General features: G+C 28.9%; 2 protein-coding genes across 3 annotated transcripts; one reads left to right on the forward strand and one right to left on the reverse strand.

Annotated features, from left to right (window-relative positions):
- LOC113551846 lies at positions 1-18,240 on the reverse strand. Of its 2 annotated transcripts, none has more exons than XM_026954379.1 (7): positions 18,044-18,240; positions 5,278-5,453; positions 5,066-5,155; positions 4,640-4,787; positions 3,672-3,811; positions 2,577-2,708; positions 1-1,002 (listed from the first exon to the last, which is right to left on the reverse strand). In XM_026954379.1, the coding sequence occupies exons 2-7, from the start codon at positions 5,354-5,356 to the stop codon at positions 851-853; spliced, it is 741 nt and encodes a 246-aa protein (XP_026810180.1). In that variant the 5' UTR covers positions 5,357-5,453; positions 18,044-18,240; the 3' UTR covers positions 1-850. The 2 variants fall into 2 exon arrangements, with proteins under 2 accessions (XP_026810180.1, XP_026810181.1); XM_026954380.1 differs by lacking the exon at positions 18,044-18,240 and adding an exon at positions 5,516-5,658.
- Positions 12,737-16,721, forward strand: LOC113551845. Its single transcript, XM_026954378.1, has 8 exons — positions 12,737-12,948; positions 13,139-13,279; positions 14,166-14,286; positions 14,397-14,548; positions 14,669-14,926; positions 15,074-15,215; positions 15,878-16,224; positions 16,484-16,721. The coding sequence occupies exons 1-8, from the start codon at positions 12,852-12,854 to the stop codon at positions 16,597-16,599; spliced, it is 1,374 nt and encodes a 457-aa protein (XP_026810179.1). The 5' UTR covers positions 12,737-12,851; the 3' UTR covers positions 16,600-16,721.
- Positions 18,241-20,011: the final 1,771 nt, after the last annotated feature.

Here is a 20,011-nt window from a genome sequence, read left to right on the forward strand (position 1 = left end):
TAATATGATATTGCGTTTTATTTCAATACAGAAACTTTAATATGATGTGTACAAAATTACAATATATCTAAATACAATTATTAAGTAATCCTAAAATACCCACATATAATGCTCAAACTATGTGTAGAGTAAATTATTGATAAGACAATAACAAATCATAAATACGTGATACTTATTTACTTATCAATAATTACCACACTATATAGGTCATGGTATATTTGTAAAACAAATAGAATAAACTATCGATAAAGGTGTAACAATAATTATTAACATACTACATTACAATCAAATATATTATATACAATGTATTAGAAATATAATATTGTTAAGATATCACATGATAATAAATAATAAATTACACGAATAATATAGATGATAATAAACCTCTAATACAATAAAAATTTAAAATATATTTTCTAAAATAAGTAGTCAATAATATCGATCTGTGTACAATAAATGTTCTTAATCGGTATTAGTGAGATAATAATATAATATAGGTTTATTGTAAGTCAATTATAACGTGCGTCTATGCTGCTATACGCGTTAAGTAGTTTCGGATCTATAATAATTAGGTAATAACTAATTGATTGTTATTACTACTTTTTCGACAGTGTGAAACATACAGGTACATACGTGTATGAGACCAACATCTAAACGATAATACTCAAGCGCATTATGTCAAAATATCTGGATTTAAGTCGAAGGCTTATTCGTATGAATAGTGTTCCAACCGAATAGTTTATAATATATCATAGTACTTTTTAAGTCTAGGAAAATACTTTATAATGTATAATCGTTCGACGAGTATGACAAGTATAGTCGTGCCGATATCCACTAAGACTTTGATGACTCAGTCAATCAACAGATCCGTAATCTCCACCGTGGACAGAACTCTGTTGCCGTATCGCAGCAACATCTGTCGTACCACGTCCTCGGCGACCGGCGTCACTAGGTCGAGAACCATGCGTTTGTTCGTGTTGAAAAACTGCGACGTCGTTTGCGCTGAAAAACGATCGAATGCTAAATCGTTTATGATATATTACTATTTACTACTCGTATATAATGACGGTTTTTGACACATAAATTAAGTATTATACCCGCCCGCCATGCCACCCGTCTAGACTTTAAAACCAATATATATATATACATATGTAAATATAAATATAATTACTATTAGTGTCGCAGTGAACTAGTGGCTATTCCAGAAAATATACTTTTATGATTCATGTTAAATGTTTATTAATCATATAAAATACTGTTATTTTATCTACTATACTGAATTACTGCACTAATCACTATATATAATATCCAGTTACACAACAAATTAACCTACTACAATATTATAAATCGATGCATGTGTATACGTAGGTATACGAATACATAATAGTAGGAATAAAGTAAATTAACAATAAATTTCAATAACAATTAAAATTGTTATAAATATTTTTTTTATTGAATATTTATTTTTACAAATATTATTGCAAAGGACAAATTCGTTTTTCAATTCTACTGTTATAAGATCCTATAGAGTATATTGAAAAAGTTAATTTTTGGCAATACTTATAACAATGTTATTATTTTTTTTTTTAAATTACAACTATGGAACATCATAAATAATATAACTAATAATATTTATGTTAATATACAATAATGTAATAAGTACCTTTACTGCATTTGAATATAATAGTGTATAGGTAGTGTAGGTACATACTACATATTGTATGTTGCCATTACTCTGAAATAACTTGTATACTATACCAATGCAGAAAAAACACTGTCCATTTTAAGTTTTAACTTGACGTAATAATACCTAAGTTATTCACGCAGAATTTTATAACAGAATGGCTAAATTATTGCAGAATACAATTTAGATATAAATTTGTTTTAGTCAAGTATAAATAATATCAAATATCAACACTCTACACTTTAAACCAAACTTGACATAATTTATGCTCCTAAAAAAATGGTCTGTGTAAATATTTTTTACGCAACCATAATGTATGTTTTAAATTCCATATTATTACAATGTGGGTTTTTGTCTTTGATAATAAAAAAAACTATTTTATATTATGTAAATAAATAAATACATTTTGACGTGAACGATATTAGTAACATTTTAATGTTTTCACCGTTCCCCGGAAATCACTAATAATTCGTTTTAAGTAATTTAGTCCGTATACTATATATAATATAATATCTATTACCTATACGCACATCACGTATTTTTATCTAATGTGTAAGCAATTTAACCAGAGTGCGCACGCAAACGAACCATTAGCCGTTTAAACATTATAATATTGACTAGACGTACACAATAATCTAAAAGCAAAGTAAATACATTATACGCACATACACCATTATATAAATAATATAATATGTGCACTGCTGCGATTATTGTCGTAGTCTATATATACGCGATAAGATGCAGTATACCTACTGCACGATGAGGGGCATCGACCGTCAATCGAAAAACAACAAGTGCTCAATATAATTATTATATTATATTATGTTCACCGTGCGAGACTTTGATATCAGGACCTGTGAACGATTATTATTAAGTAAAAGCGCGGCCTTACCTAATGCTGGGTTTTGCGATTTGATGATGTGCACTTCTACGTCGCCGAGGTTCAGGTTTATTTTGATATCGTTCAACTTCAATTTGCCGTCTTTCACTTCGGTGTTGGCGTGAAATCGAACGACGCTATGACCTGAAAATGTATAATAGGTCCACGTTGCATTATATTAATCAGTATTTTAATATATTGCGACTTGCGAGTTCTTATATAAACTTAATATTTTTCAATACATGATGTTTATATTTAGAACAGTACTGTTCGTATCTGCCTTAATAAGACAGATCGGGTCGTATCTACTAAAGATAATTATTATAAAGAACTGAGTATACTTCCTCCTAATTTTCTGTAAAAAAAATATTCTACATCCTTTGTATTAAAAAATCACTCTAAATTGAATCCATGTATAAAGTAAACGTGACACTTAAAAGATAATTTAAGTGTAAGCTATTCAAAATAGGTGTAGGCCAGAAATGTGTTGATTATCTAGGGCCAACACATTTAAATTGTCTAAATTATAATTTTAATATAAATAAATCTTTGTCTAATTTTTATGTATCTAAATTATAAATTTAAGAAATTAGTTTGTATTTTATATTTATTTTTATTATTATAAATGTATTTAGCTTTTGGATTCTAAGAAAATAACTCTCTACCTTTAACAAAGCCTTGCTTACAGAAAGTAGTTAAATCGAAATATTTTACAGAATACATGCATTAAATATGTATTTTTTAAATAAATTATAATATTATTTAAAAAAAAAACTAATTATTGTTTGTTACAAATGAGTATATCGTATATGATCCAATGTCGATTTTAGACTCTAATTGGCTGCAGAGGTTCGCTTAAATGCGCTAAAATATATCTGATAATGCAACACAATAATTATTAACAATAACCAACAATTTATAAATAAAATATACACATTAATTATGTAATTTAACCACAATATGTAAATCATTTTAAATATAATCATAAAATTATCTTAATCCAATATACTATTTAAAATTAGTATAAAGTGTTGCATCCAACGGCCTTACATACCGAGAACAGTGTTCCAATTATAAAAAAATAAGTAATAATAGCCAAAGACTCACTGATTTTTCCGTCACAGAGTCCCTTTCCGAAGACTGGCATTAGAATAACTTTTAACGTGACGTTCAGATTGAAATCCGTTACGAACGTAATAAGGGGAACCGCTATGGTCATGTCCCACGTGTTTTCTCTTAAATTCACTCTGTGATACACAAAAACATAGATTATAATTTAGTATTCAGTTGTCCATTTGTAAAGTGATAGTGTATGCCAACAATTTTGATTATAGTTAGGTGGTACTCGATAAATTAAAAAACAATAAGTATACCTACCTAATAAATACTAATACTAAGTACTAATTTTTTATTATTGTATATCGTATAAAAATATACATTATAAGCTATGTACAATATAATATTAAAATTAAATATTTAAATACCTATAAAATATGTAATTTTATAAATACACTGTATGGGTGATATATATTCTAAGCGTAATGCGGAGAAAATGTATACAATATTATTAAATTATTTTAAAATATTTGAATCTAGATATACTGATAGCTAAATTATTTTATATCGATGGTGTATTATCAATGAATCAAACAAAACAATAGCAACTATTACCTCTGTAGTAGGTACATACCAGGGGTGGGCAAATTGCGGCTCTCTTCATCGACGTATGCGACTCGCGGTCTTATTTACAGAAATCAAAATTTTAATTTTTTTCGCATACATTTATAAGAAAAAAAATTTTTTATTATTATTTTATAATTTGATATGTTTATCGGATGTTAGCTATCTTTATTATTTTTGTGGTATAAAAGTACAGATTAGATACTATTTGGTTTTTGATATATTTGCATTAATATATGTAGCTCGTGTACATAGCCATGTTGGCCATCCTTGGTATATACTATATATGCATTATGCATATATATATATTATATATAATATATTAGGTATATATATTTATGTTTTATAGATATGTATATTATGCATAGGTATATATTTATATTATGTATACGAACTTTAATGCTTTGAAGGTAATCGAACTTGCGCCTTTAGCCGTCAAGTTTGATAGCTCTCCAGTCACCCGAATATCTTGCATGTTCTTATATACTGAAACCCTGGGGATATGCACTGGGTCCAACGGTGGCAGATTCTGTTCCGGGTTACCTGTAAAATAAACGAATGACTGAGCGTTTAGATAATTTAAGTAAAACTTTGGATACTAGAATTAAGAAAATTTGTGAAATCCAACTAAAATATTTAATGAAGACAGTAACTGAAATAATAAGAGTTCAACCGCACTTTAACAGATATTCCAGATTTATTGTCATAAAGTATAGTTGCAACATTGATCACATTATATCAAGTACTATTACAGAAGCTTAGAAACATATAACTTAAACGGTTGTAAATTGTAATAACTATGATTTTTTTTTCCCATTTACCTTGCATAAGTTGAGGTTGAGTCTGTCTGAGCATGTTCAACAGACATTCATCCAACATCGGATCGCTTCTCTTGCACGCCGTCAGTCCATCTGTAACAGTAAAATCGTACACAATATTATAATATTTAAGTGTACTGAATGTTCGTGTTAGGTTAAATCGAATTCTAGTTTTATTTAACAATATAGTTATTTTCGCGATGGAAAACGCTTACCGACGAAAGGTTTTCCTGAAGTGGTATCCAAAGCCAGACTGTAAAGCGCGAAGGTGATTAAAAATTTTGTAGAAAACATTTTTTGGTGTTGTCTGGTACAGTATTATGGTGCTGGCTTTATGCGACTCGGTTGACGATCGCTGTAAAAATGATGTGGTCCGATAAAATGCGCAATCCTATAAATAATAAACGTATGAACACATATATATCGAGTTGTTTTTAATACAATTATAATTACGGGTCGCAAATATCGCTTTCAACGGACTGACAGGACAACGCTTAAACGCTTCCTAACTACAGTCTTCCGCGTAATGTTCTCGACCGTTTAGATTTCTCTATAGGTTCACATAATGAATTGATGTACCTATCCTTTATATTATAATACATTATAAAACACTTAAATCGTAGTCTGAAGTGCTTTTGCGCTAACCCGAAAATATATTATATAGAATCGTTTTCTCCTTGTGATTTTGTCATAACGGACTGCAACGTATAATATTATGATTACGTGTACCTATGTATTATTCTTTCATTGCAAACAATATAATTGATCATTTGTACGTTCATATTAATAATTATTATTTTGAAGCAAAAACGTATAAAAAAAACTACGATTTAGGTATGTCATCGTATTTATTTCGCTTTTCAGGCAAATAAATATTTTAAATAAAAAAACAAACATTTTCAACAGTTGTATTATGATGTACGACTATATATTTAGAGTACTTGAACTCTCATCGAACATTTTCGGCACACATTGACGCAGATCGGCTGTTCAAGCTATAAAATTATACGGCTTAGTGCTTCTAGAGCTGTACTAGAGATAAATAATATTATTTTCGTGAAAATAAATAGAGAAAAAGATAACATTTTAAAACTCATCTCATGGACTTCATTTGAAATATTATTTTAACTAAAAGTTACATATAATCATATTAAATTGAAATTTATATGAAATTCATTATAACAAGTATTTTGTTTTTAATGATGAATTTGGAAAAACATACTTTAATTTGTTCAGTTACTAGGCCGATATATAATAAGCTTATAAACTATAAGAGAAAACTATATAAAGTATAGTACCTATAGATATAATTAACGTCCAAACCTATATATTATTATGCTTGATGATGAATAAATAAATTTTTCCTGCCAAAAATTCGATCCTGTCAGTATGAATAATCAAATAATGTTCATGTATTAATTTTTAAACCAAGAAGATTTAAAATAAATTTATTATCCGGAAATTATTTCATACACGATCTTTGTAACGAATACAACAAAACAATGAATCTACCTATAGTTTAAAAATCTCAATAATAGTATTATTAGTATTAATAATATCCATTATCCATAAAGACTATGTATACATTATTTACGTAGGCTATCTATACTGCAGTCATATCTTCGGTGCTAAATATACGGATTTTCTTCTTGATATTCGTATAACTCATACGCGGAAAATCGAGTATAATATGCTCGTTATTATATATTATTAAAATATGTGATGTAATATATAGTATGTACACCTGCAACACACTTTTGACATGTTAATAGAATATTCATCCCGCCGCGTACAACAATATATATTGTGTAATATTATGTTTCTAAATAATTCGATAGCGATGTAATAAATAATAATATAATAAACGTATCGTACATGAATCGATCCTGTCCATGACTTTTGAACGGAATAAAAACCCTTTTACCTATATATACAGACAGTCATAAACTTATAAATTATAATATTATTTTATAATAAAATCTATACAAGACGGCAAGGTGTGATATATTATACCCAAAAACTCGTATTTTTATAACGTGACGTGCCCCATAAAATCGTATTTTCCAAAATGTACCTTCTACTCATCGATATAAGTCAACCGAGCGACACATTATGCGTTTATAATATGAGTCTACGACGTGCTGTTTATCTCTTTTGAAAGATTTTTTTACAAATAATATGTATTTTATTATCACCAACGAAACGTTTTTATTTCTTGTCACTTTTGCTATAAAACGCATACCCATATAATGTACATACTTATATAATATTATTGTATCATAACAGTTTTATACATTATTTTCGTTCATTTCGCCCTTTTGGAGTGAGATGTGTCTTCCGCATCGCGCAGTTATTTTTTCGGCTCTTTCTGCCACGTATTCTTGTTAAACGCAGAAAACGTTCGAGGAGACAAAATACACAAAAATATAATAGTACATATTATTATTACATCACGTTACGTCGCATTATATGTTAAAATATATATATTATAGTCATGGCGGACCAGCCGAAAATTTTCCGATTGGAACGCCGCTCGTAAAGCGTTATTATAATTTATAGTAGGTATATATATATGTGTGTGTGTGTGATATTCTACTAACGGCGAGTGTATATATATATTATATATTACATATTACATATATAAACCATAAAAACAGCGGCCATGACGGTCGCCTCGTTCGTTAAATATATTACATATATTATTTATGCGCGAGGGCGAACCGAAACTCGTGGACTGGAGGATTATCCCCTATCCCCACTAAGTCGATTAAATTTAGACGTTGGTCCAAAACGCGAATAATGATTCCGCCGAGGATCGTAAAACACACCACCGTATATTATAAATACATACATATATATATATATATATATATATATATATATATATATATATGCATATTATATATTATATATTATATATATATAGATACTGTACAACAATATAACATTAATAGTCGTATATAAATACATATACATATATCGTAGAATAACGTAAATAAATATACATGTATATATAATTAAAATGTAGTTTGTGTTTGGTCGGTATGGTGGAGACCCGACAAACATTAAGACCTTATCGATAAGAGGCGTGATTGGGGTGGTATGTTGAGGGTGATTGCTTGGATCCTTCACCCCTCCCCCCTAGAAAGTGCAGTCCACAAAAGTCATGCACTGATCAAACGTAAACGTCAGCGACCGTGATCGGCCCAAATGCTATAGGTACTCATAATAATAATAAACCAATATAACTATAACACTGCAATTTGTCACGTGAGCGATTGGCCAGATATTTGGCGAACGGTTTTTGGGGCACCTGTCTCCAAAAAAGTGTTATAAATAGTTAAACCCTTATTAAACGATCATTTTTATATTATTGTATAATTTTCTTTTTAAATGAATTATATACTCAATGATATAAATTCATCAAAATATCGAGTTACTTTTAAAACGTATTTCTATAGCCACATTTGTGTAACCAATGATGATTAAAGTATAAATTATTATGATTTACACGGATTTTACTGGTTATTTATATAATAAAAATGTATTGAACCAGATGAGGTTCATAATATAATATACCTATAGGCCATAACTGATATAATGCAGTATTAAATATTAACTAGTGTTTTTTTTTTTATTATTTAAAATAAGAAATTTGCAGTCTGTACTCTGTACTCTGTAAAAATAAATACATAGTACAATAAGTAAATTAAATGAATTAGAAAAAGATAGGAAGGCATGAGTACTACCCAGTGGCGGTATCCCAAAAACTAATACTTATAATTATTTTTATCATCGACACAAATCAAATAATATTATTATTTTTAATTTATTCTAAAAATTTGATTCACCTCATTGAATGAATTCCTTTATTTTTCATCATCATCTTTAAATATATTAAGCGAACAATAAAACTATTCTCATTTAAAGCATTACATCATAACAACTGTTAAAACCTAAAACCAAGTTAAATGAAATAAAAATACCAATTCTCCACTGGTCTATAATATAGCGACGCCAGAACTATTGCACCATGTGTGTTCCAGGCTAAAGATAATATTTTTACTTAACACAACCTAAATGGCTAAATGCTAAATCACAGCCGATGTATTATGTTTAATACTTTATTTATTTTTTATTACATTCTTCAAATGTTTTGTAAGCTAGCCGAAATTATTATGTTATATGCAATAATAATAAGGAAGGTAAGTGAGTACCTCTTTGCCGTACATCAGGTATATCGAGTGAGTCAGTATACTGTTATGGGTGCATTCAATTTGAATTCAATGACATTCTACAAGTAAAACATTTTCAAGCATTTCTACCCAGCAAATAATTTTTTATTGGCAAATATAGAAAAAAAAATGAAAATTCATCATATTTATAAATAGCTCAAAAAAAAATTGAATTAATTTGAAAATTTTATAATATAAACAAATGATAATTATAAACGTTTGATAAAAATTTCAAGTATCTACTGTGAATATATTTTTTTTGAAATACAATAATAAATCAAAAATTATTGAAGGAGAAAAACTATCTTACGAGTGAATATCGAGGGTTGTAAAAATGCTTCAAATTCTCATAAAAAATCAATTTGTTTTTTCGATAGAATTTATTGGTTTACTTAGTTTGAAAAACATATAAAACACCTTGTATTCAATTTTATTAAATATTTTTTATATTTTTGAGATTTAAACGAATTTTGTTAAAACTCTAACTTTAAACACTTTTTTTTTTATATTTTTTTAGAAAAAATAGAAGCAATTACAATCTGTATTCAATATGATACAATAGGCAACAATTTATAATGTTATATACAAGGCATGATGACATGGTAGAAGAATCTATTGACACTAATTCAAAAATCAAAGAATACAATTTTTTTTAGATGGCTAGATGCTAGAACGAGGCCTGCAGTTTCGTTTAAGACAAATTATAAATTAATGAATTAGGATGTTTGTGAGTGTGTGCATAAAAGTTTGAATAGTATAATATGTGGGCAAGAGCTGGTAAGGTTCAGATGTTAAGGTCATTGTGTGAGACAGTAAGGTATGGTTGTTGACATATATCATGAAGTTTTTGTTATTAACTTACTTAAAAAACTTATAACAAAAAAATTGTGAATAGATTTTTAATTTTTTTTTTTAATGGAGAAATAAGCAACTTATAAGAAGATTTCTATTGAAATTTCAAACATTTTTTCCAAATCATTTATATAAAAATAACTTAAAACAATTTAAAATTTCTCATGAATATAAATAGCTCAAAAAGAAATATTTCAAAAGTTTGATCGTATATAGAAAATAATAATATAAACGTTTTGTGAAAATTTCAAGTATCTATTATTATTTATTTTTGAGTTACTCCAAAAAAAAATACAATCAACTTTATCAAAATTTGGATTTTTCATAAAAATTCTCATTTTTCCTTCATTTTTTTTACGCTGATTATAAAAAAAAGGACTGAGAATTTTTTGATCTCTTCAAAGTACAATCTAGATCATATTTTATATTCAAATACACTCCCAAAGTTTAACAATTAAATATTTTATGGACTACTTGTGTTCAAACACACATCATTGTAAAATCAATACATTTATCACTCCACTCAGAATCTAAAATAACATACAATATTAAGGTCACAATATAAGTATATAACTATAATAAATTAAAAATTTATAACTAACAATATTTGAAATTTACAATAAACATTATATTACGAAATACCAATTCAAATACAAAACAAACAAACACACACTGTGCATTCCTTTTTTAATAAAACAATATAAATCTTTTAAAAGATAAAAATCAAAGTCAATTTATGTTTTCATAAAAACACTTGTGTATATATACTTATGTCTTACATACATAAATATTAAATACATTTGTTTGCATAATAAGTATTAATTAGAAATAATAATAACAGTAATAACATTATGTGTATTATATTATAATATCTCGAAGAATTTGTAAAATTTGTAAATATCTTTTTGCAATAAGTATAAATGATGTTTATAAGATTAATATAAAATATGAAAAATAAATTTGCTACATTTAAAGACTTTAGAACTTGGGTTAAGGCCCACCCAATGATGAAACTGGGAATTTTGTAACATGGAGTAACAGACTTTACTATATAAATTATACGTAAACTAGATAGAGTATTGTAGTACGTAGAGCATACAATTTCTCAAGTTTGTTTTTTTATCCTTTTTAACCATGAAAAAACGCATTCACATGCTGCAGAATAAACAGGTATCATAATAGCAATAGTACTTATATATAACTATATTTTCTCTCTCATTTAGACACTGGTTAAAACGCATCTATTTATTATAATTATTAGGCTTGACGCTTGAATACATACCTACTTGTCAACCCATTCTAAACGATGTTGTAAAACATTTCAATATTTAAATACCCACTTATTATGTTAAAACATTTCTGTATTCCTAAGCCACGATATAATTTTCAATAAACAATTATAATTTATTTTAAAACTGTAAAATTAAAATATAAATCATAAAATTAAAAAAAAGATGTAACTCATTTTTAAGAGTTACAATATAAAGGGTTATCTTTTTTTGAATAATAATAAAAAAAAGTTCAATGATGATTATTTTCATCGTTGTTTTTGTTAAGTATATTGCTTTGAAAGTTTGAACGTACAATGTATATATTCTACGAAAATGCAGTTACCAAATAAACGCCGTTAACATTTTGAAAAGCACAACAGGTGACGTAAAACAATGAATAATTGCGTTTTCAATAAAATCAGAGTTCAATTTTTAATTAGTTAATTGTCGTAATAATACAATATAAAACTTGAAACGCATGAGTACAATGTACACCACTATATCCATTTTGCTATTATGTCTAATAAGAAGGATCTTACCGTGAATCAAAATCGTTACTGTGAACTCGTACGTAACAATAATGTTCACGCCGTAAATGCATCTATTGACAGATGAACATCACTATAATAATATTATATTAGTGCAATTTTTAGTATAAAATCAAAACGGCCATTAATAGCATTTGAGGTAATGCTATTATTTTAACGTCGCACATATGTGAATTTTTTCACAGCATTTGGCGCGCGTACATTATTTTTTTTTTTACGTGATTGGATCGAATGAAAAAAAAAGTACAATCAATATAACATGATACGTGTAGGTTAATCTATCATTATATTTAATTACTAATTGCTATTGATCGTATGTGTACAAGACACCAAATAAGCGGTATATTTAAATTGCTCGGAAGTAAAATGTGATCAAATAATTTTTAGTCAAACACAATTATTTACTTATCAGATGATAATATCGTATTACCTACTTAGTACATACATATATATATATATATATATATATATGTTAAGTTTAAAAAGCGTTTCCAAAAGACTCGGAATATTGTGCAACCGTTCTAAAAATCACCAATAGATACAACCGATAGAACCGGATACAAAACACTATATGTGTTCTATTTTTCATTATCTTTAGCAATTAGCCGAACTCGCGGCGGTATATGTTTGCCGTCGGGTCGACGACAATATATGTTTGACATTAGCAAACACAGACGCCGTTGCTTATAATATGCGGTTTATCTTAACTTTCCAGAAATTCAAAGCAGATAAGCACTTTGCGTACAGCCGACTATATAAGACTCAAACCCAACTCACAATCGATACATTTGGTCGAACTGTGTTCATCGGCTGACACATTAGCTTGTGTAACAGTTTTTGGTTTTTTACCACGCATAATATTTTAACGTAACGGCGTTTTAAAATGTTTAAAATATTCGCGACCGTGACGTGTTTAACGGCTCTAGCATTAGCCGTCATCGGGCAGACGGATTATCACGACGACGAGCGTCAAGGCAGAGGTGCGTATAATGGTGTACGAATATCACGCCTATGCAATATTCTATAATGTTATTATGCTGACGTTCTTATGTTTTTACGGATTGCGTACATGTATAATAATACATCGCGATGATCGATCGCTTGGACGATTCATTTTTATTTATCGTTTTCGTCCGATCTAAACAACTGTTCCGGTCGTTGTTGTTTCAGGATGGAATATGCTGGAGGGAGCCAAACGTTCGTGCGTCGGGATGAACGGCAGACCCGGGATTTGTATGGGCCAAAGCGAGTGTACAGAAGTTAACGGAAAATCAGTGGGCAGGTGTTTCCCGTTCGATTCTTGCTGTTCAGGTATAACGATAGTAACATTGATTTATATAATCATTAATTATATATTAAATTTGATGAAATGCCTGTCAATATTATAATAACGTATTATGTATGCACCTGCAGCTGTCTATACTGGTCATTCCGTGTTTATTTGTGTTACGATCGTCCGCATGTCCGGTCGTATTAATTGTACGAGTTATAATGTAAATAATTTTCAAATTATTCAAAATGTTTTTATACTTTAAAAACAAAAATATAAGATTGAACGTTGAGTAGGTACAAAGGTAATATATTAAAGTAATGAGCTTGGTTTTACCAGTAAGCTTGGTATTGAAACATTTTATTTTAATATTTACTTAAAAATACAAACTATAATAATAAGACGATACAAATGTGTAACTATGCGTAAATCAATTTAACAAAATAGTCACCCAGGAAAATAATATGCAGTATATAATTAATTATCTTTATAATATAATTATCTTTAGTCTATAACATACAAATTACCATTTTTCGAATGCAAACGAAAATAATGCTAATTACCTCGATGTAAACTCACATTAAAATCATAAATGTATAGCACTCCATACTTATATATATATAGACACAACACACACAATAAATTGGTCCAATAGTCAATATTAAATAGGAACACACAATAGAAATAAAAGTTATGAATTCCATAAAACTAACACTAAAAGACTGCGTGTAATAACGATAATAATTCAATACAACTACTTTAAATAATAAAAAATGCTATACAAATAATGAGTTTTGAAATATTGAACTGTCTATACTTTTTATTAATTTGATCAACTTTTTATAAAAGTATTTAATCGTAGGTGTATGTATATAGCTTTATGTATTTAAAATTGTTCAATATTATAATTATTTATTTATTTTAAAGTTACGCCTAATTCATGTGGTGGATTTTCGAGTTCAAGCACGGCATATTTCCAAAGCCCAGAGAAATTCCAGGACGTTTGCTCGTACAAGATCAACGTCAGACGAAATGTATGCCAACTAAGGTACGATATCACGGTGCAACAACACCTATAATTTATACCTACGTCGGCTTTTTTCAGAGACTCTTATTTTTGCTTATACATATATATTATACAAACAAAATTTCTTTTAGAATCGACTTCGAGAGGTTTTCACTCGGCCAACCGACCAATCAGACGTCAGAATCTGCATATACATGTGAACGTGACGAGTTTACATTAATTTCGAACGACGACACCAAAATAAACGTGCCTGTTTTATGCGGTGAAAATTCCGGCCAACACGGTAAATTGTGAAAAAAATAAACTTTCCGTTAAAAAAATTATTATTTATAACATTTTATTATATACTTTAATGGTTGCCGAAATTCATTTCCTGTAACGTATATGGTGTGTATAATTGCAGTGTACGTGCCCGTAAACCAGCAGCAGTCTGACTCGAAAAACAACAACTACAACAACAAGCAACAAATAACATTAAAATTCCGACTGACTGCAAGGGATGAAGACTATACAGACCCAGAACCATATTGGAAATTAAAAATCTCGCAATTGGAATGCCAAACGACGTCGACCAACTGGTGGAAGATCAAAGACATCGCACGTCAAGTCTGGGATTGGGAAGATGAGGAAAGAGATGCTACAAGATCCAAGTATAGCCTAGGTAAGTAGATAAATAAAACGCCAAATCTGCAGCTAAATAAATATGTACACAAAACAGAATAATATATTATCTTTATCAAACTACCAGTCTATTTTCACTACGCCATCGGATAAGCCGCTGATTTATTATTTATTTACTTTTATTTAGCGCCAGAAGGTTGTTTACAATACTTTACTGACAAACACGGTTCATTCGAAAGCTTCAACTACAACAAAGGGATGGGACACTATTTGGGAAATTTAAATTATGCGACATGCTTCAGAAGGAACCAAGACACATGCGGAATCAAGTAAGTCATTGAATAACACACAGCAACAGTTTAAAGACAAAATCATGTTGTCCGTACTTAATTAATTAGGTATTAATTGATTAACCTAAAATCGTTTGTTGACAAAGTAGGTAAGTACACCATCACACTTTTTTGTTGTCAACAGCAATTATAAAAATTAAAAATATTAAATAAGGTGTGTTTCCGGTTTTTTTGAGACAACTAACAAGTTCAAACATGCCTTAGTCCTCGACCCTCGTGTTTTCAAATTACAGTTAATCCTATACTTGGATCTTTCGCCATAACACGAATTACAGACTTCTCGTCCTAGTCGGGCCTGCGAAAAATAAATGATCGAAAAAACATAATGTTTGCATAATACATAACACATCAAAATAGTAATTACAACCTTAGAAAACTATTATTTCATACTTAATATTAAATTTATTATATATTATTAAAAAAAAATGATACATGTAACTACGCATAATATGTATGTAGGTATTTATATTTATAATAAATGCATGGAGTACAATGATACATATATTCATTTATTTTTTTTTTTTTTTACGTAGTATTGTCGACGTAAGCATATTACCAATACCAATACATACTAACTAATTATACTACTAAAATAATAGATATTATAATATTTTTCAACCGAAAAATTGCCAATCCTTTAGATACGAGGCAGTGAGATTCCAAGTGGCGTACAACCAGAGGCTGACCGGTTCTACGGACCGAGACTGCGATACGGTTCCAGCCGGCGAGTCCGAACAGACCACGTCGACTTCGGGAACCACACAGCCGTCCACCGGGACCACTCAAGCTTCTGCAGAAACCACTCAGGCTCCCACGGAAACCATTCAGCCATCGAGCTCGACCGAAGAAGTGCCAAACGGACGCAGCAGCAGGAAACGGTCATCCGAACGCGGCGACTACTTGCTCATACCGGACGGCCTTTATTCGAGCTCGCGGTTCGCGTCGAAATATTGTGACAAGTCGCTGGAAAACGTCGATGACAGCACAGGTAACCGCAACCGAAACTTTTTTTAACGGCGTAGACCCAACGAATTTATTGGTGGTGGGTAAGTGGAGGTTTAATCTGAAGGGTTAGACCACAATTTAACAACCTTTAAGTCACTCGTCGAATCTCACCGACACGCAAATAGACCTGATGTGATCGACCGTCGTGTACATAATACTTTATCTACAGAATAGAAGTGTTAATGAAAAGAGTGTTTTTAAATTATTTTTCATTTTTTTTTTTTTTTTTTTATGAATTTCAGTCAAGACTCAAGGACCCCTGTACGTGGCCTTTGTCAGCGACGATTACTCTAATCCAAACGAAGATGTGGAAAAGGGATACAAGATAAATTATTCATTGACAAACACTGGATGTTAAACATTATACAATTATAATTCTATAATTCTATTTATTTTAAACACTAACAAAAGCATTTAAGTATGCGATTATTATAATACTATAATTTTATATTATTATATACTTATTTATTCGAAATCAAATTGTATTTATTATTTTCGCAACTATCCCATGATCCTTAAAAATTACTAAGACAATGATTGATAAATTTTAAATTATCAACACACATACACACATACACATGCGTATAGTCGTATAGATAAATTATAAATTTGATAATATTCACTGTCATCTTTTCAGTTTGCCACTCTAAGAAATTCCCGGAAAAGAATATTCACTGAAATGCCATCACTCGATTCACTCGTACATAAGCTCGTATTATATTATATAGGTGATGATAATTACAGAGGTATTATAAACATATTCTTCATTACTCATATCATATTATATCCATTATTGTTATAAGCTTTAAAATACGGTACACCATAGGAATATTTATAACATTTGTATTACGTTTTAATTTTGAACATTCAATTTATGGAACGCAATCATAAAAAATAGAAATAAATATGAATTAGAACGTTCTAAACGTTGTATAGAGTAATTTATTCACGGCTTAGTATCGACGTTTTGGTAATAAAATTATTATGACGTGTGTTTATCAAATATTGTTTTATAAAGATAAACAATCAACTTTTATTATCAAAATAGGATAATTTTGTAAATTGTAATACATTTAATAACCTTGATAAATATTTTAATGATTATTTTACAACATATATATAATAGTATACAGTTGTACATTTGAATAATTAAATAATGTATATTATTCATAAATGACTGAAAATCGTTAACAGTAACTATAAAAGCTTCGCCGAATAGTCAATATTTTGAGCTGATATGTAACTTTTGATTTATATCGACAAAATATCACTTAAACTATTTATTTGTAAAAGTATGTTAATATTAAATATTATCTTTTTTCACAACATTCGTCGTGAATTTATGGACGTTCTTTCCAAATTATAGTATTTTGCCACAATATGTATATTATACAAATATAGGTTTACTGGAATCCACTTTACGTATTGTGTAATATGACTTAATTACTATTACTTAAACTTACACTTAATTGTCTTAATTACTTAAGAATATCAGTATATGTCACAAACATATTGAATATTGTACCTATATATATTATTATGTAGGTAAATTACATAAATATATAATTACAGAAAGTATTTCATTGTCAGTGTTGTTTAGTTTTAACGTTTATCTAATGCCTAATTAATAATAAATGGCAAGATTATAAATATACGTGTAATTGTATAATTTATTACAACAATTGGTTAATAAGTACGAGCCCGTCTGAAGAAATCGCATTCCGCTAAGTATTTTAAGTTCCTTATAAAACATGTTAATCTTTCATAGTGCACTAAGTAAATAAATAAAATCAAAAACTTACTTCAGACTGGAAGATTGCTTACAAATACAATGTGTTAATTGGTACGCGATCAATCGGAGATGGTCTCGCTCACGTAAAGAAGAAAAATATATTATTTTAACGCTTCAGTAGAAGTAATCGCCAATCGAGAAAATCACCCATGCACGTGAAATACCAAAGGACCTTATCGGAACTTTAAAATCACGATACAACGTGTACTTACGGATAACAACGGTAGAAGACCATTTTTTTTATTTAATTTAATTTAAACAGCAGTAAAATGTTAAATTGGCTAGAATTAACTGACAATAACGAGGCCGGACGCGAGTAAAATAATATACACAGTGTACAGATAAACTTCTGAAACAATAAACACGATGATGGTCGTCAAAATAAGTTCACAGATTATTTTGAACTGAAATTTAAATAATATTTAACGTCGATTTCTTCGTATATCCGATTGTTCTAAATACATGCGTTTTTACTAAATTTGTTTGTACTTGTGCATACTATATTCATAATGTTCACATTTTTAAAGTTACGCAAAATCAATTAATCACAATAATATTATTATCATTGACAATTCGTTTTTTATTCTTTAAACACCACACAATGCATTAATGCATTAATGCAGTATTGATCACATAAAATTATCAAAAATTAAAAAACAATCGCTGCGAGGATGAGCAAGGGGGTTGTAACTTTATAAGTGGAAAAAGTCAGCCATTTATTGTTTCCACATACCCCGGGGTATACCTCGTGAGTCGTAACCATGATAATTGGTCGGCAGAACGTTATTTCGCTATGACTGTGGCGTGTCATCGTCACCCTTTACTCGATTTATCATCGTGCTGGTGGAACGCGGACATGTACCGGAAAAAAAACACGTAAACTGGAAACAGAACACTACTTCTATCTAATAGTGTGGACGGCGGCATTATTTGCACACGTACGTCACGTTTTAATTGGGAAACTGTATTAAAGTATTAATAAAGGTGGTATTGAACATTATTCCTATAGATACAGATTACGGATAACAGATGCGTGTTTTAAGAATTTTGAGCGTACATAATAATACATAATAATGCAAAATAAATAATAATTTACTTAAAGCAAACCGTAAACAAATATCGGAGCTACAATCGCTTGTATCATATAGTCTCCGATTTCAAAGTTATCATAATTTAAACAGTATTATTAAAACGCTAATAACAAAACATTGTATTTTATTTAATATTTTAATCGAAATTCAAAAACATATATAAAATATGATATAAACAAAATGCATAATGCGAATATTAAAATTGGGAAAGTGATTTACCACTCTGCTCTATAGTATGGGAGTCGAATGAACCTCGATATTGAATAAGTCATCGTATTCATCGCAATGACTATTATAATTTCAGTAATGTTTTTACTTTTAGTTTTATATTTTTAATGAAAGTATGTTTACCTATACTAAACGATGTTGATATAATGCTTAGGTACCGATGAAGCGTTTTCTCTGTTTTCAGCATACAATTAAATTAACATGTTGGTAAATAATAAATATTAAATAGCTGTATGTAAATATATATTTTAGAATTTACTACTATTTTAATGAATTAAAGATTTAAAGAAATAATTTTTATTAATCACGTTTAATAGCATTTTAATGGATATTGTAAATTTGAATTCAATGATAATTCATTGTATTATACAAAAAGCAATTTCGAGTGAAGACAGTCTGTCGACCTATATTATTATGTATATGACGTTATAACTTATAATATATTTAATATTGCTATTATAGTATACATACTATTAAAAATATAATAAATCGATAAACGATGGACCGTTAAATAATTAGGCTTAAAGTTAATCTAAATATTTTTTAAATGTCATTGCGTATATTAAATTATAATAATATTATACTTACGTAAACGATTAAAATCCTCAAGGATAATATTATTGAATTACAATCAAATAATGTTTTACGTTTTTCAGTAT

Source organism: Rhopalosiphum maidis, chromosome 2 (assembly GCF_003676215.2).
Source record: "Rhopalosiphum maidis isolate BTI-1 chromosome 2, ASM367621v3, whole genome shotgun sequence".
NCBI classification, from domain to species: Eukaryota; Metazoa; Arthropoda; class Insecta; order Hemiptera; family Aphididae; genus Rhopalosiphum; species Rhopalosiphum maidis.